The sequence below is a fragment of the Epinephelus fuscoguttatus genome, linkage group LG8 (genome assembly GCF_011397635.1).
Source record: "Epinephelus fuscoguttatus linkage group LG8, E.fuscoguttatus.final_Chr_v1".
Taxonomy (NCBI): domain Eukaryota; kingdom Metazoa; phylum Chordata; class Actinopteri; order Perciformes; family Serranidae; genus Epinephelus; species Epinephelus fuscoguttatus.
Genome location: NC_064759.1, coordinates 7,432,973 through 7,458,686, shown reverse-complemented (window position 1 = coordinate 7,458,686; position 25,714 = coordinate 7,432,973). Strand labels below are relative to the sequence as shown.

Here is a 25,714-nt window from a genome sequence, read left to right as displayed (position 1 = left end):
GGACATAATTCATAATGTATGAGAGACAGTCACTGCTCTCATCACTGCTCACAATTAACACACTTTTTTAGCTTTAGCAGCTCATGCAGAACATTTATGAAACATGAGCTGCTGGGTTGCCCAGTGGTTAAAAAGATTCCTCCATGATGATGTGTAATGTTTTTTTATTTATATAACGTAATACATAAATGCACAGTATCAAAAGTATTTACAGAATCAATAATCATGCCTCGTCTATCAGTAGTTTATATAATACAGTGAATAATATAACAAATATAATCACATTTTGGCAATTTTTTAGTAGTATAAGTAATTTCAGTAGTATCACTTTAATGGACACTGGCCATTGTTGGGATTCTTATCACCCCTTCTTAGTGATACTTCGCCAACAGTGTGGTTAGTATGTGGAAATGAACTAAGTTTAACGTTCCTCATCTTACCAGTACCCAGATCTCCCTGCTCCCCTCTTGGGAAACACGTCATCTACTTTCTCAGGCTGTTGCTCGCCACCACAGACACAAAGAGTATAGCGGTGGATCAAGAGACAAACCTGCCCCTCTCAAAACCAAACGACAATCAAACTAAGCAGTGCTGATCGAATATAAACCAAGATTATGTTACTGCACTGCCTATTTCTTGCCTCAGATATTTTCAGAAACATATTTTAGTGCCCTGTTATGCTGCAATAGCGATAGTTTGTAAACAGGAAATGGGCACCATACTGTTTCCTGCATAGTAATAAAACAAAGGCTGAAAAAAAAAAAGATCAAACTGTAAACTGATCAAATATAAACCAAGATTATGTCACTGCGTTGCCTATTTCTCGCCTCAGCTGTTCTCAGAAACATGTTTCAGCTATTATTTAACTGTAATACGAGATTGTTTGTTAACAGCTGGCCGCCATTACGTTACATCATCTACCAGCAGGTGCGTTGTTCCGGTTTGGCGCTGTGCACTCTGGTAGTTGTAGGTTTTCTAACTCTTGAGCACAAGCAAATGGCTCAAGTCATGTAGCACCAGTTGCAAAAGTATCTGCGTCTTTATACTGCATACACAGCTTAGTTTTATGACAAGACCATCTTTCTAACATTGACCAAGCTTGCACAGTCTTGAATGGGTAATTCCATGTTTCATTATTCAGTAATTTGAGCAGCTACAATAAAGTTAATTTGAACTGTATGAGGTATGTTCCATATTTCCATAGGCTCTACATGTGTCTATTAAAGTGACACATAAGCCCTGGCAGGTTTAGCTTTAGCAAAGACTAAAATTCTCGTATAATTTCATTGAGAATTTTTCAGATATCAGAAGTGATTGACTGTGATCACAAGATGAAGTTAAATCATTGTGATTTTCCTCTCAACAAATAGTCTTGTATTCTTGTGAAAACCTACAGGAAACCATTCTGCTATGCTTTACTGTTCTGGACCACATGTTTGTTTTCACATTTGCCTCTGCTCTACAGTTAATAAACCACCCATTTCTTGACTTGACCCATTTATCCCCTGGAAATGCTGAGACTTTTTCACAGCTTACTGAATGCCCGGTGAAGGAAAGTTCTCATTAAAATTCAACCTGAAAATATTCCTTTTAATATCACATCCACCACTCACTTATCCCTGGAATCAGCAGATGGACTGCTTTGATGTCTTGGCTTCTTTCACACTGTTTCTTTTTTCTCATCAGGAGATTATTCTAGTCTGGCAAGTGGGGAGACGATGGAAAATAACCACAATCCCGGTTCTGAGAGCACTGGCTTGGCCTATATCAATATTGATGGAAATTTAGCCTGCTTCCTTTGTCTACAATGCTTCAGGGAATTTTACTGTAGCCCAGTAAGCTTACTTAGGCAATACCTTTGGGTGGGTAGGCCTGTGTATTCTATGAACAAAGAACAACAATGAACGGCTATGTAGTTCTGCTAGGAGAGGGGTGCCTCATGTAGATAGTTCAGTCTGTGTGCTGGTTTGTCTGTCCATGTTGGAAAGGCCTCTGCTGAAGCCTGCTCAGACGAGGACTGGAGTAAATGTTTCCTGATCATCATGTTATTCCTTTATTCTGCCTTTGATACGGAAATGACGGAGCTTTTATTTGCTTTCAGTAATCACACAGAATGTAATTGAGGCTTATAAATTTAATCCAGCTCTCACTGCAGTCTCATGCTATTCTTAAGCTAATGTCTTTGTGTTTGCATGTTTTGTTTTTCTCCTTTTTTTATTTTATTTTATTTTTTTTTAACTGCGTGTCACTGCAGGAATGTTGAGTGAATGCAGGCAGTATTGATGTGCATTGTGGTGTGGTTGTTTATGAGTTCTTATGTGGGTGGTGTGTGCTTAACTGTTCTGGCTCACAGCAGACTGCTCTCATAACATCAGATACTCCTGCTCAGCCATTTACATTTGCTTCAGGCCTCGGCTCTCATGCCTGTTGTTTGCCCTGCACTAATACGTATTAGATTAGAAAAAATGTCCACACTTTGAAAACAAGAACAGATTGTGAGGCTAGGTCTCATCTCAATAAAACACTGTTAATTACAGTATCAGTGGCAAAGGTGAAATGCTGATTATAATATGTTGTTTTTGGTGATATTCTAACTTCTTTTAGCCAGTGACCTGAGTAACAAGTCACTTTGTGATTGACTGAAATATATTTCTGTTCTTGTAATGTGAAGATCTTCCCACAGTCCTGTTTGTGCTCACACTACAACAGATTTGAAGAAACTAGGTCAAGGAAACGAACTTATTTTGACAGTAAGACTTTGGTTATGCAATTGCTTTTCGTTTCAGAATGTTTTACATGATTATTTGCCAAAAATTTAAACCATTATGGTTGGGTGTCACTCACTATGTGGCCCCCAGTCCTTTACTATACATTTGCACGGAGAGATTAATCACACAGTGACACTTTAGTACTTTATGCTGAGTTCTGTTGTGTCGTAATGACACAGTCAGGAAAGTTGGCACATCAACTCAAAGATGCCTCAGGGTGTTGAGGAATATTGCTCACTTGGTGCTGACGCCTGCATGGGTGTGTGTGTGTGTGTGTGTGTGTGTGTGTGTGTGTGTGTGTGTGTGTGTGTGTGTCTGATGCTATTTCTTTATTCTTTCTCAATTCATAGCAGAAAGGTCCAAGTTACAGGTTCGGAGTTCTAGTGCCATCCGGCGGACATCTTCCCTGGACGCCATCACGGGGCCATACCTCACCGGCCAGTGGCCTCGGGACTCCCACGGACCCTACCCTTCCTGTATGAAAGACAAAGCCACACAGGTACATCCCACTCAGAAAAAACACCTTTTGGCTATGTGCCTGAATTGGTGGGCCATATGATATTATTCACGTGTTGCAAAGAAGGTTGAGCTGCTGGTTCAGGAAGTGTCTTACCCCTGTTGCAAAATAGTTATAAACGACATCTTAATGTTACTTAACATAGAAACGTGGGACTCCTCCAGATGATCTGATTATACTGTTGGTTTATGATATGATTTCAGTGAGAAACCAGACACTGTAGACAGGCTACCATACCCATGAGCCTCCTTTGCCTTTGCTATGTTGAAAAAGTTGGGCTGCTTGATTATGGTGAAGATCCTAATCACAATTATTTTGGTCATATATTAGATCATGATTGTTTAACACAAATCCTCATTGACTTTGGAAACATCCCGCATTTATTTAACTTTAAGAAAAGAAACATGTCTTTTGGACTGTGGCTTTTTTTTAACTTAAACTATAATTTAACTGAAGGCGGCTCATTGGCCATAATTCTTACTATAACAGTTAAGGCACTCACATACTCGTTTGTGCAGAGCAGGCACAATGGACTGGCTATAACGCACATGTGAAGGCACATTGTAGCTGAGCTCAAGCACTTGACCATGTGTTTTATTTCAGTGTTAATTCTGGCGTACAGTGTATGCAAGTGTGGTCGTATAGTCAATCATATAGTCATTGACTTATTTGGGTGATGCTGTAGTAAATGAAATGTTAGCAGCCATCCTGAGAGCTCCAATGTGTGTTGTAATGCAAGCTCCGTCGGAGTGGGTTGTTTTTAAAAATTAAGTCACTTGAAGGCCTGAAAAGGCGCTAAATCTAGCAAGAAAGTTGGCAAGTTGGCAACACTGAGTGCACTGTTGCAAAGGAAAAGGCCACACTGGATTTACAACACAAGACAAAACAAGAGCGTCATTGCAACACAGAATGCAGCACAGTCATGGTTTTATCTCGATTGTCTTGTTTCCGTAATCTTTGGAAACGCAAATCACAAGGACGTAGGAGGCGCAAATAGGTACGGTAGAATTCTCAAAATGCTTGGAACTTGGAACACAATACTGCACCACAGCTGAAGTAATCCAAATATACTGGTTAAGGTACACACCAAATGACCACGGGGCCCACTGACCCAAGAAAAAATAAAACTTAGATGAAGGAAAGAGGTAAAATGTGTGCTTAACTGGCACAGACCCCAATAAAAATCACATCACCGTCATTTCAGTGAAAATGAAATGCACAAATTACCATTCTCGCTGATATCGGGACTCATTTCACAATCCCAATATGTGTCAAAATAATCACAGCATGATTTTTTTGCATATTGAGCACTACAAAGGCCACAGATGTCGTCGCCTTGTAACCAAATTGATCTTGAGACCAGATGCATCATGATCTGTCTGATTCAGCTCAGCAGGTGACTGTAATTGATTGATCCTCACATTGTACATTTGATTTGGGGGGATAAATCATTGCAGCATCAGGGAAAATAAAGTGTGGAAGTGAAGTTTGGAAAAGCAGAGTCAAATTGTTTGATCAGTTATTTTCAGGAGGGGATATGTGAGGAAAAAGCTCACTGTACAAGAGACACCAGACTAAAGTTTGTTTAATAATCATGAAGAGTTTTACCCAATATGGTTTGCATTGAGTTACTGTATTCTTGTCATAGCAAAGATACCTCAAGATGTTATAATACGGCCACATGGCCCACGCTTTGGCTCGAGTGCCCGGTAAATCCCCAAAAACCACGCTCACGTTTCATTTCTGCCAGAAAATGATGGTAGTTGGGACTTCCAAATAATTGTTGGTTTCTCTCATTGTGGCTGGTGAAGCAGACAAATTTATAAGTCGTGGCCAAATATTTTGTTATAGTAATCTGGTGGCTGGTGGTGGAGTCTGCTGCCAGTACAGGCCTAAAAGCCTTCACTGTCAATATTCTGAAATTCCCTTGCAGCACTGCATTTTTAATACATTATAACACATCATACGAGCTATGCATGGGTTTCACATTGAGCCTCACCACAGTATTCCTGGATAGCAGCCCACTCATGATCAGCCACTTATCGTGCCATGTCACTGATGGCTGAATGCAGTTTTTCTCTAAGAGCTTTTTTTGGTGGGGGGGTGTTGGTTTGGGGTGGGTTTGTGTTATGAAAGAATATTGACTATGCATGATCATAACAAGGGTTGCTCCCTCTTTGCTAACAGAAGCCTTTCATGTGTCTGAATGAAGACCCGCCAAGCCTAATTTACATGGGCTTCATCCCTTTAACCCCTCATTTGCCTGGCATTTCTTTGTGTGTAGGTTGAGGAAGTGGTGAGAGAGCCTACAAGATCTCTTGAAGTAGCTGAATGCAGAGTAAATACCTCTTATTACAGGGTTCCTGTGCAGCCCTGGAAAGACTAAACAAGTACGGAAAATCAATTTGGTAATTATCAGGTCCTGAAAACTGGGCATGTATACACAGTGTTCTTGTAGACCTACTGTTTTTTTGGCACTCTGTGATATTTGTTGTGCTGTATAGTGACATGCCCTCGACCATATTTCCCAGCAGTTATCAGCAAAGATCTGATTGAAGGCTGACCAAAATGAAAACCAAGTTTAGGAGATTTATGTGTGTCAAAGCTGTGGAGACTTGAGATGGAAAACATTTGGTGATGTTGTAATAATGTGGGAGAGTATGACACACTTGACAACCCTTGAACGATTAAATGCACAAACTCCCCCAAGGATAGTGAGAGACCACTTCCTGTTAAAAAGCTATGCCTGGGCCCAGCTCTTTCTTTAAGACAACAACAGCAGAGAGCAGCAGACAAAAGGTCCCTGGCCTCTTTTGTTGTGCATTACACAAGTTCAAGACAGCCTCTCCTTTGAGCTGTTATGTAGCCTTGCATGGAGGTGAAGTTGTTTGCACCTGTCCCCCAGGCTATGGCTGAGTCGAGGAGAAATCCCACTGCTTACCACCTGGCCCTCGTGGCTGCACGGCCCGCCTGCCTTTTGTGTGGGAGTTGAGGAGCAGAGGGCCCATACATATGCTAATCACTGTTCCGGGATAGGTCTGTGTGCCCTGGGCCCCGTGGTTACAGAACACAGAGAATGTCTGTATGAAGATTAGGGCCCTGACACACCAAGCCGACCTCAAAGAACTAGAACCGACAAAGGCAGACTGATCAAACAGTTTGCAACGCCTCACGTCTTCTGTTAAAAGTTGCACTTGAACACAGCACAAAGACAACGGCCGATGACCAGGTGACCACTGACAGGCATGTATGTTCTGCGCCTGTGTGAGAGGAAATAACTAATTAGCAGTCTGAGTTTGTGATCTGGAAAAACATAAAAGACAAACAGACTAGCCTGCTGATTTTCACGCCACTGTTAATCTGCTTAAAAGTTCTCATATAGGACTGAAATATTGGAATGTGTCTGAAACATTCAAAAATTGTATTGAAATCTTATCCCTTATTACACAAAGCTTGCGCCGCTACTAAATCCCTTTATTATGCTGCCTTTGCTTTTTTACTCAGAATCAAACAACTGCGGCATAATGCCGGCCCAGTGTGTGATTTTCAGATAGCATGCTGGCGTTCCAGAAGCATGCTATCACGTGTGACAGGCGTGACATGTCACACATGCTACACCCACCAGTGTGACAGATAACATACACGTAGACATCACTTTCTGAAGAATACCGTCCTGCCAGCCACCCTTTTTACACAGAAACTAATTTGTTACTACCTCCACTACCGGCTTAAAGGCGAGACTACTTCGTTTCCCCGTTCCGCAATCGTACCTTTTTCTAAAGAACAGCGAAGAGGAATAACAGTGCAACATATCCTTCTTGAACAGGAAGTGTAAAAGTGACTTTTGTTTTGCAGAGTGCTGCTAATGAAAACAACCGTGCCCAACACAACTTGTCAGCAAATGCTTAAAGAAGCTCTATGTGACATTCTGAGATGGCAGCAAACAACTATTTGTTATGTGAAGATATAGTGAAGTAATGGGGTCCTGAGCAAAGAATGAAGCCATGCTCCCTTTGTATGTGTTGTAATTCGAGCTTCTCTGTTCTTTGTTGTGGTCGCCAGTCTGGCCATGCGTACATGTTCATGCATGTGAGTCCCTGTGTGTATTCCACTGGCTAGCTAATTGCCTCTGCACTGTTCTGCACTCATAGTTACCGCTGATTACCCTGTACTGACCCACGGTGGCAAACGGCATTGTTTCGGAAGCCCTACGATTCCCCCTCATGTTAACAACACAAGCTCTGTCAGCACTGCTACCATCATTAGCACTGTTAGCTGCTGGCTCAGCCACCTCCATGTTGAGAGCCATGTGCAGACAATCCTGGCTCATATGGTCTAAATGTCAGGTATAGCTCCTTTAATGTTGCCTGCTGTTGCCAGGTATCCATCTTTTGGCTTGGTGTGTCATGGTACGTGTCAACAGGGGTGTTTTTGGACACTAGGGGTTGCGCCGCTTCCAAAGATTGTACATTTGATGGGTGTGCCACTAGGTGCATGGGCTGTCAACTCCTGGATTTCAAACCAGACTGACGTGGTGGCTTGTTTGGAAGCTATCTCTTGAAATTAAGAAAATATTTCACCGAAATGTAAATCTGACAACATTTGAGGTAAGAAATAAGCCACACAGTTGCTGAATCTGTCTTCATTTTAGATCGACAATAAGTTTTTCTGGGGTATCACAGGCTAGACGCCCCAAATTTGGAAAAAGTAGCCTAGATTTAACTTTATGCAAAAGAGGAGTAGATGCTCCATCTCTTTAAATGCAGTGCTGCCAAAATGGATAGACCATCAATGAATCAATGAACAAGAAGACATGTGTTAGGATGTTACATACTTTGACATGTTTTGGCGGAAACTTCTGCCTTCCTCAGAAGTGTTACTTGGCGGTGGTTGTGACGGGCTGATCTGTCAATCAGCTGATTTTAAGGAGGCGATAGAGACACGTCGCAACCACCACCAAGTGACCCTTCTGAGGAAGGCAGAAGTTTCCGCCAAAACATGTCAAGGTATGTAACATCCTAACACCTGTCTGAGAAAAAAGAACAACTAAAGTCATATTTAGAAACTGAAGACATAATGAACACCATCGAACCATCAATGAACAGTATGGAAATGATTAGTCAGGATGTTAAGATGGACACACACATTGAATCCTACTTTAGTGCTGTATTACATGGCATCTGCCATCACTGTACCCCATTTCTGCTTCATAAGAACGGATTGTAATCTGATGTGTATGTTGTTGATTATTGGTTTATGTGGAAATGGATGAATAAAGCAGAAGCTATCTACAAAAAATGCATTCTTAGAGACATTTATCCATTTTCTGTAATGCTCAGTGAGTTTTAGACCTGAACAATACAACAGATGCACAAAGCCAACTCACCAAATCAGAATGCATGTTTTCCTCATCTCTAAATCCCATCAAATGATAGCAGTGGCACTCTCCGCTCGCATGTCTCAGCATGCAATCTAAACAAACCAGCACAAATTCCACTGCACCTCTATTGAAGCCCAGTCATTATTTCCTGCTTTGGAACAGAGCTGGATTCTTGAGGATGTTGCCTGCATGTAACCCTTTGGGTGGGAATCATAATGGGAAGTAAGCTGCAGGCAGAGTTTTATCTGCACAGCAGTACACTATCAGGGACAACACCTGGCACACAAGTCTACAAAGCACACAACTCAGGCCGGAAGTTCAAGAGCTAGCATGATAAAAGAGCCTCTGAGGTAAATAAAGGTGGGTGTTCTTGTTAACAGCCATTTTTTGGGAGGGGGGGAGTGTCAATCATGAAAGATAGCCTGCAGTATTTTTAACTGTCTTCGGATACTATATATACCTGAGGGAAAACTGGGAGTTAAACTGCAAACTGAGATATCGGCCATAAAGAAAAAGCAACTCCTACTTTGACATCTCTAAAGTTATTAGCTTTCTTTAGATTTAAAACGGGAGAATACTTAATACATCTATTTCAAAACAGGTGCGTTTGAGAGGGCCGAGTAGGACACAATTTGCAGACAAACTCTTGCACTCTAACTTGCAGAAGACAAACAGTTATTGCAACTTTCGGTGACTAGACTTTCAAAAGGTCTAGGTACTGAAACGTTGCAAGACATGTATTCCTCTTTAAGTTAGTGTGGGGGAGTTTGTCTGCAATTTTAGCACAGCTGAATGTAAAAAGTCCCTTTTTGTGTCTGAAACATTGAGTGTTTGAAAATGTATTTTAAACCCACAAGCCAATGTTTGTTTAAATGTCGACTAAAATGAAAAACAACTGCGGTACTAGCTGTAGGCATAATTCTCACCTCAGTTGTCCTGAACTGTTGACCTTTTTTTGTGTACTTGTGAACTTCCTGTCATCGCTTTTAACACTAAGCACACATTCTTTGCCATACGTCAAATTAAAAACGTTAAATTTGATTTAAGGCTCATAAAAATGAGAATGAAGCAAATGGAAGAAAAACTTGTAACTCAAAATATGCCCAATAACACCATGACAGAATGACAATGAACCCCGAACATGATCCCCCCTTTTTTTTCTATTCTCAAAATGATTGTGCTTTTCATTTTTAACCAGTATTACGTAACCCTGTGAAAACCTACACATATCACTTACTGCCAAACAAAGCGTTTCAGATTTCATTGAGTTGCAAGTAGTGAGTAGCATTCCCTATTTGACGTCACAGAACATCTGTGAGAATTTAGTTTTTCCTCAATGGCTAAATCCACAGCTCCATAAAGCCTGTGTGCCCTTTTACAGCAATCTGCATTTTGTATGAACAGATTAAGCTTCAGCATCAAGTCTCTCAATGTCTGGCAGAGGCATCAAACAGCACAAGCCAATCCATAGGCCATGCACAAAATGTTAATGCTAAGGGCTAGCTACACATCTGCCATCCAACGTGGCCAAGCACAGTGGTCCCTTTTATGAGAGCACAAGCACCCATTTAATTCGCTGTCCTTTTCTGGGGAAGCCAGTGCCAGCAATCCAACGCAAACGGCTGCACGGGTGTTCCTCATTATTCACAGTGTGATATTCCATATCATAGGCAAGGCTTGTGCAGTAGTTGGAGAGCCATAGAGGTTTTTCTGTCTGTGTGGGGTCAGGCACAAGGCAGTGTGAAGACACTGACATTTAAGATGTTTCGTACCACTGTGCTGCTGACCATAAAACGTCAGATGTTTGAGGATTTGTTGGAGGACCAGAGGCACTGTTGATATGCATAATCAGGAGGAAGTATGTGGTTTCAGACGACTATGAAACATCCTCAGTCTGTTTCTCTTTTTGCATATATTTACATAACTTAACCGTTTCCTTGTTTATGCAGTAGAGGTCTAAAAGACATGTTTAGTGAGACAGAGCTGCCTCTATGCTCTCTGGCAGGGGATGCTTTGTATATCAAATGTTTTTTTACTGGTTTACTAATGATAGAAATGTAAGCCTGGCATAAGCCTGGCATTGTGCTCTATATTGATTCTGCCAAATCAGTGTGGTGTAAATAGGCTAAATAGTTAGAGATGAAAGATGGAAACTCCCAGGTGGGAAACTAGCACCAGCTGCTAGTAAAGTCCTTGTAAATGTCACCTCTGGCTGACAAGGCAGGTAACACTATATTATTTGGTAGCCCTGTAATTATTTTCTCGAGCTATGTTTGGCTTGTTAAATGGCTGGTGGATTTTGGAATGTACAAGCCGGTTTAGCCGCATCACAGATGTATTTATCTTAACCTGGCTCACTAATGGAAGCAATCAAACATGCTATGAGTTTTGTTTTTCCTGTTGAATGTAGTTCTTTCCTCGGGGATGGTATTTCATGACTGTTTTTCTCGTTTTCATTGATTCCAGATTTGCAGCTTTACTTTTGAGCACACGGCACTCATTACTGCCTTCACCCACATCTCTTTCAAGTGCTTGTCCAAACATTTTACTTTTAAGGTATTTTGTTGATGCTCACATCTGGAGTGAATTCACAGTGAGGTGGCAGGTCGGCTATTCAGTGTCTTTATCAAGGACATTTCATGAAGAAGTCTTTAAGTGTTGTGGATCCTACTTCTCATGCACAATCTTTTATTTACTCAAAATGTATGTACATTTAAGTATATGTTGCCAAAAATGTGTTTGTATTCATATATCATTTTGAATAACTGTATTTTTAAAGGAATAGTTCACCTGCAAAATGGCCATTTGTATCAGTTCGTTATGTTGTGTTACTTCGAATTCGTGAAGAAAACTTTGCTTTTCTCACATGCCTCCATGAAAAACAGTGAACACGTGGATTCATTGATTGGTAACCACGTGTAAACCCAGCACAAACTTACAAACTCTCACACGTGTGCTGCATATTCCAAGTCTCATTTATCCAGTGGTATGCTCAGTACTTCCCAGACAGATTCATTTTCACCAAAACATTACTATTTAAAACTAAACTGATTGTGAAACTTTTTTATGCTCTCTTCAAAGAGAAGTTTGTTTTTTTTTAGTGAGAATGCATGTGTTTGGAAACAACAGGATAAATGAGACTTGGATTATACTGTGCAAGTTGTGTGACAGTTTGTAAACAGATGTTTGGATACAGTTTAGCTGTTTTAAATGTGGTTCTCAGTCAATTAATAAATCCATTTGTTAGCCATTTTCCATGGAGGCAGGCGAGAAAACCTTCACGAATTTGAGATGAAATGGCATGACTGACTGGTATACACATGGTCATGTTGTGTGGGAAGTATTCCTTCAATGTGCAATTAAGATATGTAAAAAATAGATAAAGGGCATTTAATAGGACAGGTGACTGTTGTTATGCATGTATGCACCAAGACTGAACAGACTGCATCTGTGACATCTCATTGATCTGATCTCTGTAAACATTAGGCCAACCTGCCACGTAAACAAATCTCAGAAACTGCAGGTTAGCTAATCTTAGGCTTTAAGGATGATGTACTGTATTCTTTTTAGATATCTTTGCAGCCACATACAATGGTAACTTGTGTTTATGCTCTTGTGCAGGAGTACATCATATTTATCTTTGTCTGCCTCAGCAACATAAGATATGCTATTTGGTGGCCACGGTGCTGTACAGTACATTCGGAGCACATATCAATAGCATGAGCTGTGTGTGTTTGAGGAAATGATATAGAGTTTTGTAGCATGTGGTTATGTGTCAGCATGTATTTCTGTGTTTCAGACTCCAGGTCTCTGGATTGATGAGGGAGCAGAACAGGGAAGTCCTCACCAGCGGTCAGCTTCCTGGGGCAGCGCAGACCACCTCAAAGAGGTAGATTCACCTGTCTTAACTTTGGTTCAGCCAAGTCCACAAACACCACAGACAGTGGATTAACACACTGGAGTCGTGTCATCAGTCCATCTGACACTAAACTAGGCCAGACTGGCTGAAAGCATTCACACATCCAGTTCAAAGAGCATGTTTTTGTCATTTTTGAGGTTCATTCCATTTATTCGAAATGTGTTTTATTTGTCAGGGTCTGAGGTCAGCCTAAATATTATGCTCCTTAAGGTTGGTTTCCACTCTTGTCTATCTGCTGGGTTTGGTGGCCAACCAGCTGACCACATGGAGCTATTAGTTCTCCAACTCTCCAGACCACAGTCTAAATTTAACCTCCTTCTCCCCTCTGTTTCCCACTCAACAGCACCCTCGCATCTTATTATGGCCTGTTGTTTTTGAGAGACGGTTCGGGAGCTCCTCAGGGGTGATACAGCCATATTGTTCCTTCTTTAGCTCGCACTCAGTGAACTTATTTAGGGTAACTACTAGTGTTCTTAAAAGCCTTACAGATGCGCATGCAACACAATAGACATTCATATTTTCCTGTTTAAAGCACAAGATCTGACATCTGTGTATCATCAATATTTAGTTCCAACATAATAATCACACACAGATGTCTTGGGTTTTTGTTAGTGTTGAGAAGAAAAAAAACCTCACCATTCAGAACTTTTTTACAAACTCACAAGTACACTGTCAAGAATCTATTGCACCAGATGTAACGATCAGCACGCAGAACTAAATTCTATAAATTGCTTTCATGACCAAAATGCTAAAGATGGTGTATAACGCTCAGCCTCTTAAAACACAGGTATGGTAGGTCAATATGTTAACAAGTTTCGTGAGTTTCAGGCAGATGGGTCATCAGTCGACAAAGCGTTTTGAGTAAGTTTTTCATAACTCACAGAAACATTGTGCAATAGTCCACCTTCCACCTTCTCTTCCCCTCACTCTGTCTCTCACACAGCACGCAGCTTTATAATCGCCGCTGCTGTGCTTAGATTTTCAGTTATTTGGTTTTTGATCAGAAAAATCTGTTGGAGTCTGTCATATTTTACTCTCTCCAGGCATAATGTCTGGTAAAAATACTTCCATCTGACAATTTGTAGGCCTAACACCATGTCCTAACAGCGAGTGAGTGTCTCTCTGTCCACACTGATTCCGCTAAATATGCACTCCTGTAACATCATGTAAACAAAGCACTGTACCTATCTGTTGACCGTTCATATAAACAAACCACAGAGGATGTCAGCTGGAAAATAACTAAACTAAACTAAACTAAACTAGAGATGGTCATTACCAGAAACTTTGAGCTCTGGTTTGTAGGTTTATGAGATTAGCTCTGATAATGAGCGAGGTTAAAGACCCTGACTCAGATACCCCTGCACATTACTACTAGCAAGGCTACAATTACACTTGTCTTATAATGCCACTGACTGTATATAAAGATGGGTGATATGTCCCTAAAAAAATTTCAGGGTATTTTTGCAGTATGATGTCAGTGTGTCAACAAGTTGAAATATTGCAAATATCACAATATGAATTTTTCTCATCATATTAAAAGTAATTCCGGTATTATTGCGAACAATATGATATGGCACACCCCCGAGAGGCATGACAGCTCCCCGAAAGTAAAGCCAAAACATCTCGGTCATCCCCTGGTGGCTGGCTTCAGTGGCTCACGATCAGTGGCGCTACATGCAGTTAGGTTGGACGTGTGTTTGGGCAGGAACTGAATCTACTTCCTGAGCGCTACTGCGCAGACTCTGGCTCCTAATGACGTCACCAGTGCGAGATGGCAGCACCTATGTCTTGGATATTTTGGCTTCATTTTTGTACGCTGGGAGGTGGAGAATGTGGGAAGTGAAGACATGTTACCCATCTTTATATACAGTCTGTGCTTGGTGCATTAAGTGACAGATCTGGATGGTTAATAATTTGATTTTACTCACATTACTATTAAATTGTTAAGACGAAAATACATTTTTTTAGGCATTTATTGTGAATAGAACAGGACATTGCGTGGATATAAATTCCGATCGTCACACAGCAGTTTAGCAGTACCAAAAGTTGAAAAGAGGAGACAGGAAGAGACACATTTAAGACACAACCACGAGAGACACACAAAACCTACTTCCTCGGCCATGGACTCACAGTTTGATCTCATGAAATCTGATTGTGTGAATCAGATTTCAAACATCATATTCAAGTTTTAACGTAGTCATACACTATAACTAGTTTTTGACTTTGAGACCCTTCCAGGGCCTTGGCCTGTGCGATCAATAGCATAGCACAGCCAGGAAACCTCTCTTTATCATCCTCTGAGATTACATCGGGATTGCCTGGACTTGTCATTATCGACTGCTGTGGTCACTCGATGAATGTAGTGAACTGTATTCTAGCTCTCTAACCTCTGCGATTACATGTGTGGGAGGACATCTATGAAAAGAGCAAGTCTCTTTGTTGACTGTGTTGCCAGGATTACAAGATCAGCACTGAAGACCACACCTTTGTCTGCATAGTACAACTGCGTCTGTTAGGCTCACAAAGGGTATCCTGTTTTTAGGCTGATACTGGGCCAGATGCAGAAACACCCATTGACCTAACTTGTTTCATCATCGGACGTACATGACTGAGGATATGCACTATTCTAGCTTGCAGCAATACTCAAGTCAAGTCAATCCTTTGTGTACAGTAGCACATATATTTGTGTATTAGTGTTTTAAGCCACATAAGAGAAAACAGCCTCCCAGCCATCCTTAAAATGATAAGAAAATAATAATTTGACAAAAAGCGCAATATCCGCATTAATGTAGGTTTTCATTGGCTATGTTTACATGCACACTAATATTCTATTATTCTGAATATGACAGTATTATGAATTTGATGCTGGTTATGTAAACAGCTTATCTTGTTTAAATATTCTAAAATAGGTCTTTTTCCAAATAAAGCGTTTTCTGTTTAAGACATGGGATATGTCGATAGTATTTGGGTTTTTATAGCATTATTTGCACATGTATACAGCGCATTCGGATGCTTCTCAACTGGAGTTTTCACGGCAGTTTGCAACACCTCTTGTCTGTTTACAGTTGGCTCTGTGCAGTGTCATGGATATGTTGTACAAAAAAACAACTTGCCAACAGTTTGCAGGGCTGGGGTGGAAATGTATGCCCAAAAGAAAAGCCCACATTTCTGGTTGGAAGGAGAAACACACCTACTTTTGAAAGTTATGATTGGGTATGCGCAAATATCGCAACACTGCCCTTTTTAAGAGGGTTGTTGAAGGAATGAAAAAGGGAGGCTGTGTTTGCAAGGTCGAAAAAGTCGCCATCAGTAGGAAACTAATAGGAATATTGTCTTTGGGAATAAGGGCAAAAATTGGACTATTTTGTGCATGTAAACATAATCATTGTTCTCGCAGCTGCTGCAAAAAGGAAGAACAGTAAAGTTGACTGTAAAAACAAGTGTCGCACACTCTGGCTCCATGTGCATTTCTTTTATTTTGATGATGTTCTGGCTGTTGGGCCTTTTTCAAAATCAACAAACATATTTTGAAGAAGGCCCAACAGCCGAAACATCATCAAAATAAAATAAAAGAAGTGCATATGGAGCCACAGTGTGCGACACTTGTTTTCTACAATCAAGTCTATTGCCAGTGATTAGCACCTCCATTATAATTCTTTTATATTTTAAATAAAGTAGAGCTGCAACGATTGGGCAATGATTTTGACCAAGCATTTTATTCACTTTTGTAGGCAAAAATGCAAAACGTTTAATAGTTCCACCTCCCCAAATGTGAGAATTTGCAGCTTTTTTCTTGACATTGTAGTAAATTGATGATTTTGGGGTTTAGAACTGTTGGTCTAATAAAACAAGATATTTAGAGTTCTATAAACCAAATATTTAAATGATTTTGAACAGAATGACCCCTCATGGGAGCGAATATGCTTATCTTCTGGCTTCATTCATTTCACTGATGGGAAAAGTTAAAATTCGCACGATGATAGAAATACTGCCCTCAGGATTGTGATCTGTCATTTGCTGAAGTGATGTTACTTTTCTTCCAGCAGATTGCTAAACTGAGACTGCAGCTGCAGCGCAGCAAACAGGTCAGCCGGCAGAGCAAAGACAGGGAGCAGAGCTCACTGCAGCTGCAGCAACAGGCGCAGCATGGCACTGCATGCCAACCGCAGGTGAGTTATTCATGTCAGTATTCATGCCTTGCCAAACTGAGTCACTGGTGTGCTCTGTTCAGGTGAAAAAAACATTAACTAACACTGACTTTGGTGATGCAAGATTTTACCCTGACAGCAGGGACATGATAAGGTAGCTTAGCAGCCGAGCAAAAAACATACAAATGAAAGAGACGGTGAGCAAACCGTATCACAGCTGTTTGAGATAAGAGGACTGAATATGAATAAAGTGGGGTTCAGCAGAGTGGGTTTCTGTATTACTCATTTAATGGCATCAAATTAGAAATCAGGGTTTCACTTTTTCATTTGCTGCATTAGTTTAACGGTCATTAAGCTGTAGGTTGTCAGCATGCATTAATTATGTAGTCACTATTTGAGGAGTAAGAGTAGTATGGACGTGACTGTATACTGTAGTAATAGTTCCTTTAGTCTTGTGTAGAGGCCATATTTGATCATAATCTAAGTTCATGATGACGTATGTCACGCTGCATGTGACCGAGGAAGTCTAGTTAATGAGTCCATACTGACCAGTTGTGTCAGAAGAGGATAAGAGAGAGGGAATGTGTCCGGGCATGTTCTGTCCTCTCCTTGTTTGCAGTTCATTCATTAACAGATGCCCAGCAACAGAACACATCGACCACTGTGGGAAAATGAACATAAACAGTGATATGCTATGCCACATACACACATGTGGGAGATCACAATCATGGCTGTGTTTTTGTTCCCCATGACATTTAATCCCACTTTAGAGACATGTATTTAAACCGAACGCCTCCACCCATTAAATATCTCATGAAACTGGATCAACGACAATTCAATACCGCAGGCAGATTGTGGTGTCACAGAGTTAAAGACATATGCAGCATTATGTATTTATTGCACAATTGCACAGGTTGCACAAATGCATTATCGAATTATTTTGATGTATACATTTCTTTTCACTTAGTTTTTATGTCATCTTTCCAGTTCAAGGGAACTTCATCAGCCCTGTCAACAATCCCTGTGCCAAAATCCCTCATATGCAGAGTGCCGAGCAGTGTGGAGGGCATCAGCCATGAGCTGGAAAATGTGTTTATCAGAGAGGACTGGGAGCAAGGGATACAGGTAGGGATGTGTACACACCAGCAATGGGTCAAGCAGTCTTTTAAAAAAAAAAAAAAATCAGAGTGCGTTTTGAACTGCAAGTTTCTAAGATTACTCACCTGACACTACGTCATGTCACGTCGTACAGACTGTAATTAACAGCAGCCAAGTGGAAAAAAAGTTGCTTACAGCAGCTTCCTAGTTGTAATTGTGACTGGAATTTCTGACACTTTAAATATCTCAGAGTTGGTGCACAACCGTCAACAAAATGGCTGCAAAGTGTGTTAATTAATTAATCATAAAGTATCTGTACATGTCGGCTACACAGTTTCTTACATGTATTAAGTTATCTGGTTTACTGGTCCATCTGCCTGCCTGTCCATCCTATTGTGAAAGCGATATCTCAAGAACGCCTCAAGAGTTGTTGTCTTTTTTGTTTTTGTTGTTTCAAATTTGGCACAAATGTCCACTTTGACGATGATGAACTGATTAGATTTTGGTGGTCAAAGGTCTAGGTCACCATGACGTTGTGTTCATCTCATTCTTGGGAATGGGATATTTTATGAACACCTTGAGGGAATTTCTTCAAATTTGGCACAAACGCCTACTTTGATTCAGTGAAGAACTGATTAGAATTTGCTGGTTGTAGGTCAAAGGTCAAGGTCACTGTGATCTTGTCGGTCTCAGTCTTGTGAATGTGATATGTTAAGAACACTTTAAGGGAATTTCTTCAAATTTGACACAATTATTCACTTAGACTCACCAGTGAACTAATTACATTTTGGTGGTCAAGGTCAATGTGACCTTGCAGTCATCTCATTTTCGTGAATGCAATATCTCAAGAATACTATAAGGGAATTTTTCCAAAATTGACTCAAACGGCCATTTGGACTAAAGAATAACCTGATTAGAATTTGGTGGTGGAAGGTCAAAAGTCAAGGTCAGTGTGACCTCATAAAACATGTTTTTGACCATTATTCAAGGTAAGACTGATTATGACAAATTCACACAAATATCTAACAGGATATGATGATAAGTGATGACATTTTATATTCACAAGGTCAAAGGTCAGCTTCACTGTGACATCATAATGTTCTGCATAAAACACTCCTGGCCATTACTCAGCGTCATATCTCAGGAACAGAAGGGGAGACATTTGGTCAGATACTGAATTGGTGACACTGATCTTGAAACTGTGCTGATTGTGTAGATCTTTTGTGTTGCTGGGAGGAAGATTTGTGTGAAGCATCCATGTTTTCACAGACATGAATGTGATCTGTAGGAAAAACTTGACTGGAGCGAGGAGATGTACAACCTTGGGGTGGTCAATCTAGTTTTTTCTTATGTTGCAGGAGGTTGTGATATGAAATATAATGAACACAAGAATCATTCTAGTCATCATCACTGACTGTCTTCCATCCTTTGTTCAAGGGCTTCTTGAGGAAAACAAAATTTCAGTTGCTTGTCTCCTTGTATCTAGACTGCAGGCGCTTCAGACGCAACAGATACCCTCACATTTTAATCTATGCAGCTGTCTGCACCGGCTCTGTGCAGCTTTGCGTCATAGCTGAGTCTCACAGGCTTAAACGTGACCTGAAACGTTTATTTAAGCCTCAGCTCTATTTTTTTTCCTAATACACATGTAAGCATGGGGTTAATGCCCAGTAGAAAAGCTATCTAGATAAAGTTTTGCAACCTGGCTGGAGCGGTATACCACCAAACTGCAGGGACATGATGCTTTTTCATCACAGTAAGAACCGACCATACCATCACAGCCCTAACTACTCTCATTAGTGCACCCACTGTCCTGCAGGTGTCAGATAACACAATGCTACTTGACGCAGATGTAACATTAGGCAACAATCATAAATATATTTCACATCTGTGAAAGATGTGTTTACATCAGTAATGTTTGTCAATAAACGAGTGAAACAGGCCCATAAGTTCAATTTAAAATACTTTAGAGGCTATTTTTAACATTTATTAAATGCATGCAAACACAGTTTAATAAAGTCACAGCATTGCACACCATACAGTCAGAGAGTAAGACGCATATATTCTTACTCATACTGAATTAAATCGCTTAGAGGTGAGGACACCCTTAAATCTTGACTGACGTGGGGTAGTGAACCTTGGCAGGTCTGTAAAACTCCCCTCTTAGAACATCATACACACACACACACACACACACACACACACACACACACACACACCAACATACGTATAACTACAGATTTACAGTCTGCTGTGCACCCAGCCCTTTTTTCTCCTGCTCTTCTATTTGAATCAGTTGTGCCAAAGCAGAAAACTGTTCATCTACTGTCAAATATTACCATCTGGTGTGGTGTTTGCTTCTCCAGTTGCCCTTTTAACAGACAGGCAAACACACCAGAGGCCTTTCAGTTTCATTCATTCTTAGACTTAGGATATTTCAGCTGATGCTCTTAACCCTGAGTGACATCGTCCAGCGAGGTGCGCAGGAGCGTTTCATCAGTTCACGTGGGTTTTTCAAGGACATGTTGCCTGTTACGGGTGATTGACTGTGACCTTTGAGTTATGATTCTCTCTGAACATTAAGCACCACTACTCTGACAGTTTAGGATTCACGCACGTTAACGCATGACCTCTCACCACCTCTTCTGCACTCCGACCTCACAGGCCATGGATGCGGTAGATGGCCGCCGCGCCCCTTTCCCTCCTCATCACTACAGCAGCAGTGACACACGTGACACAGACACACAGGCCCCTTCAAGTGGTGACTCCAGCCCCTCGCCCCGCCCCTGCAGCTCCGACCACGTCCACTCTCCTGATGGAAGCCCGTGCTCTGCAGAGGACATCGACAAAGGTGTGTCTCTTGTTTGTTTGTTTGTAGCTTCAGAGAGGAGCTCTACATGTCAGGGGGCAAAAGTTGTATGAAGCCCAAAATTTACTCAATGTGATGCCACTTGAGTCAGGGTTTAGGAATAAGAGATCTTATCAGACCTCTGTAGCCCGCTCTTTATCTCTGTGTGAGGCTACATTAAGATTTGTTAGTAGATGCGCGGAAACCTTTATGCTTAGCACGTTGTTCGCTGCAATATGCTCCATAATGCCAGGGAGCATACAAACAAAATATTCTGTGCATGAGCAAAAAGTCAACAAATGTTACCAGGAGAACAAGATGGGAAAAGTAGGCTGCCTAGCAACAGTAGTAAACACCAGCATTTTGCCTAACATTGCATTTGTGTACTATGATTATTACTGTTGCTTACCTCCAAGTCATAATTATTTTATACCACAGGTTGCCACTATTTCCATGAGACTGTTTTCTAGCTTTTACTGACATCTCTCGTGTTCTTCCACACCCTGCTGCAAACAGCCTCTTCTCTCCCCAGTGTGGCAGCTCTCTCCAAGAAATTAAGGCAGTTTGACTGTCCCTGCAGTCCCTCAATGAAGAGTTGTAGAAATGTCTGTACAGGCAAAGCTCCTCTGCCAGTGTTCATGTTGAACTGAAAAGCACAGTGGGTACCCCATCACAAAAATTCAGACGTGCACAACTAAGCGCAGAGAGAACTTTCAGGGCCTTCACGCTTTATGTGAAAGAGGTAATTAGGTCATTTTCTGGCATGCAAACCTCGTGCCGGGGACGCTACAGCAAGTAAAGACCATGCTTTAACACACCTGGATCGCTAACCAAGGTGTTGGTGGTTGAGTTGCATTGTGGGTAAACAGGGCACCAGGTTTTAACGAAGAAGAAGAATGCGTGCATGAATTTGAGCTTTTCTTTCTGTCCAACATGAGTCTGAGAAAATTACAGGACAGCGAAGGAGCATTCTTTTTAAGACGTAAAAATATAAGTAAAGTAGGGCTGGGCGATATGGATAAAAATGTATGTTTCTGTATTTTCAGGCTGACTGACGATACATGATATATATCGCGGTATTTTCTATAAAATGGGCTACATGTTCAGTTGCAAGTCAAAGCCAAATCTGATATGTTACAAGCACTTTTATAAAAACAGACTGTGATCAAAATAAAATGCAAAGACAGGGGTTTTATTTCCTGTTTGAAAATGTACAGTTGCACAACATGTAAATAAAAAATTATATGAAATAGATAGCAGGGCTTTACGTTAACATTTTGCATATAGCACTGGAGCTACAGGCCACAAAACTAGACGAGTGTCATGTGTGACATGTCACCAGCATCCAGGCACTGTCTCAGTGTCACACAACAGACTACAACTACCAAGATGAACTGTGATGTGTGATCATCCACCTCACACACAAGCTAACAAACAAACAAACACTCACCTGACACAATGAAGCAGCTCTGTCTCCCACACATGCAGCGCAGTGCTGGATTACAAATGTGCTACTGCGGTCATTTCATTCATGTCACAGACTGATTTAGTGTAGCACGTGCAACATATAGACCGATTTACAGACATAACAGACAGATTAAACAGAGGAGCCGCACTGTGTCTCTCTGAGGAGCTGTGCGGTGTGTGAAAGAGGAGAGAGGCACACTGGTACGCGTTACGTAACTCAACTTGACCCTATAATGATATAAACGGTGTTGTCTAAATCTATATTCTTGCTTGAAAATATATCGATATGTTGTACATTGTCGTTACATCCCCCCTGAAGCAAAGAAGTTTTATTGATTTTATTGCTATGCAGCGCTGTGACTTGACCTTATTTTAGTTTTAGTCATTTGCTTCTTGCATGCATCTTTGCTTGAATTACTAAGATTTTCTTTGGCGTTCAAAACACTGACAAGGAGACATGAACAACAATTTGAACACTAAAATCTTGCCCAGAGTTCTGAACCTCAACCTCACCACTCCATTTAGATACTAAAAGCTTGTTTCAAATTCTTGCAGACAATCTCCAGTTTTAGATAAGCAGCATCTTATTCAGTCAGAGCTCTTGTATTGCAGCTTGTGTTTAACATCTGAGAAGTTTGGCTTCTTTTGTTTAATGACGAATAAAGGGTTTATATTCCACGAAGCAAGGTATTGATTTAGTATCAGTACAGAATCTCGTATTGAAGTGACACACAGCCCCACTGTAAGCAGATTGCAGCTCCTAAGAATCAGTTACCATCAGGTTTGTTTCCTCCTTCTATGTAATATTCTTTACTGTGTGTTTCCAGACAGTGTGTGCAGTTCTCCTCTCCCCAAGTTTGCCACATCTCCCAAACCTAACAACAGCTACATGTTCAAGCGGGAACCTCCAGAGGGCTGTGAGAAGGTCAAAGTGTTTGAGGAGATGGTGTAAGTATTTTTTCTTGTTTTTCACTTTACAATCTGTGTTTCTAAACGCACCCTCATATTTGACACTTCTGTGCTTCTGTGTGCAGTGTGAGCACAGAGTGTGCTGATCATTAAAAGGAAAACAATGCAGTTTACTGTACTATTTCATGGACTGTGAGATCCTGTTAGACAATACTACAGTGAAGCTAACAACCTGATTTGCATTGTGGGTGGTAGAGATGAGGGCAACACGGCTGTGTAGGATAAACAGCTTGCATTTAATCAGAGTAGTTATATAAACAGAAAATAAAACAAAGTTGAGCTCAGTACTTTTTCCTGTCGTCCTCAGGTCTGGCAAATCAAAAGGCTTCCCTCTCTTCTCGTGCCCTGACAAAAACAAGGTGAACTTCATTCCCAGGGGCTCGGCCTTCTGCCCCGTCAAACTCCTCTGCTCCTCCCTCTTCTCCCCCGTCTCTCCCTCATCCTGCTCCTCCGCCAACCTCGGTCTCCATGGCAACGACAGCCCAGGGCCTCAGGTGACCCCGACTCTGCCCACTGCACCACTACCTACCTTTCCGGCCTCCGCTGACTGGAGCACCGACACAAGCACAGGCATGAAAACAGACAATAGCACAGACAGCCAGAGCCCCGACACAGACGTGGGGAAAGATGGCTCAGGACAAGTTCTCCTCACCAGCTAGTTCTCAGGTATTCATAACCAAACCACCTACAGCTGAAACATTACAGCTGCTCAGGTGGTGTGGTTTTAAAACAAAAAAAAGGCAAAACAAAAACAAACAAAAAAATATTCGCACTCCGTTAATCCTAACGTTAGCCAGCAGGGACTGCCCGAGGTCTAGACATGACAAACAAAAGTACGATAATGGTACCGGCGTCCTGCCGTACACGCCTGATGGTTTGGTCAGAAATGTGCTGACCTTGGGCACAGCCTCCTGTCACCCATCACTAACCTAGCCTTCTCCTCCGTACCCTGACAACACCCCTAACAAAAATAGCTTTGCTTTCTTTTGCAAAAAAAAAAAAAAAAAAAAGGTAGAAATGACTGCTCACATGATTGTGTCACGAGGTGCCGGCAGTTTATCGAGATGAAATTAAAAAGGAAAAATCTCTCACAAGAGACAGCTATGAGAAACACATTCTACTCATGTTATCTAACCAGCTTATTAGCTGTTCAGTGTTCAGCGAGCTAACATCTTAAGTACATACACGTAAGCTTTTTGACAGGATGGAAATGCTCGGTTTATGTATTTAGCATATCAGGATGTCTCACAGTCAGAATACATCGCCCCACATTAACCACAATGTTTGCACTTGTTAAGACATGGCTCAGAATGATACAGGCCATGGCCTATTTTTTTATTTGTTTATTTTAAAGTATTTGTAGCACAATGTCTTTGTGAAACCAGCAGTTTGCTTGATGCTCCACCCAACAGGCCGACAAGCCAAGACCTAGATCTGCATTCTAGTCTGATCCCTATTAAAACTCGGTTAGCTCAACACAAAAAATGCAAAATATCAGCTGTTTTTCAGCGATCAAATAACCAATCACAAAGCACACAACTCCCCCATTGCCTTGTTTTATTGCCCCACACTACACAGAACAATAACTCAGGTCATGTGGAATGTACTTGCTTGGACTATGTTGCCTTTCCCCAGTGTTTATGACTTTCTTCTACAGAAAGACATTCCAGTCTTTTGCAGAAATGTTTTATTTTTTCCCCCTGGAGAGGGAGATTATAACGGACTGAATCAACCGATTGGTGTCACAGCTTGTGACAAGTGACTTTTGCGTTAACCTCTTCAGGTTAGAGTTTCAGGTGCTATGACACATTCCAGAGATCGCTGTTGCTTTAGTCAACCGTGACTACTCGTGTAAGCCGAACTAGCTACATAAGCTACACCCTCACAAATTGACAGATATGTCGTTTGTTTCTCCCCTTTGTTAAATATGTACCAAAGCAAACTGCAGAATGATGACAGGCCTGTCATGTATTTGGGACGCAGGAGGCACTGTTTTTGTGCCAGAAGCAGAATGTTTATGTGCATTTGGTTTATAAACACTTCAGCTACATACAAACACTGGTTCAGAGTGTTTCAAACACAGGCGATAATCGTTGGACCAAGCCTAAGCACTTACTTGGAAGTGAGATGATAATCACTATTTTTTATTTTAGACCAACTTGTAAGTTAAAACAATCAGAACTTGAGTGTGCAATTGATTTTTTTGTTTGAAGTAACGCTACACTAACAGTTTTTGTGTAACACAGTTTGGCTCAATATAGAGATCCAACCAGATGTGCCCTAACGTTACCTGCACAAGTTTAACACCAGAACATATTTAAAAAACAAAAAACAAAAAAACTTGACTGATGTAGACCAGGTAAACTTTGAACTAGTAAATGTTTCATTCCAAAACTTTGGTCTATCAAGCCACTTACTTGCACAGAATCACAAGTATGAACAATATGCAACACATTCCACACAAATTAAGTTGAGATACTCTCTTCTGCTTGCAGCTCCAAGAGTTTCAATCATACTAATTCTGATTTTATTCACAAGCTCATTGTGCAGTGCAGTTAAGAAATGGTTGCCATGTTTGGCAATGGTGATTCAGTTCTCGT

General features: G+C 41.1%; 1 protein-coding gene across 3 annotated transcripts in view; it reads left to right on the top strand.

The window, feature by feature from the left end:
- The window catches only part of LOC125892557 (glucocorticoid-induced transcript 1 protein), a 28,737-nt gene extending 3,033 nt beyond the window's left edge, over positions 1–25,704 (top strand). The window contains exons 3-9 of one of the 3 annotated variants that reach the window (XM_049582557.1): positions 3,122–3,267; positions 12,465–12,554; positions 16,628–16,753; positions 17,720–17,857; positions 20,495–20,681; positions 22,973–23,093; positions 23,422–25,704. In XM_049582557.1, the coding sequence (XP_049438514.1) occupies positions 3,122–3,267; positions 12,465–12,554; positions 16,628–16,753; positions 17,720–17,857; positions 20,495–20,681; positions 22,973–23,093; positions 23,422–23,773 (1,160 nt within the window). In that variant the 3' untranslated portion in view covers positions 23,774–25,704. Of the gene's footprint in view, positions 1–3,118; positions 3,268–12,464; positions 12,555–16,627; positions 16,754–17,719; positions 17,858–20,494; positions 20,682–22,972; positions 23,094–23,421 lie in introns of all 3 variants that reach the window. The other 2 variants (XM_049582555.1, XM_049582556.1) reach the window with 2 other exon arrangements.
- Positions 25,705–25,714: the final 10 nt, after the last annotated feature.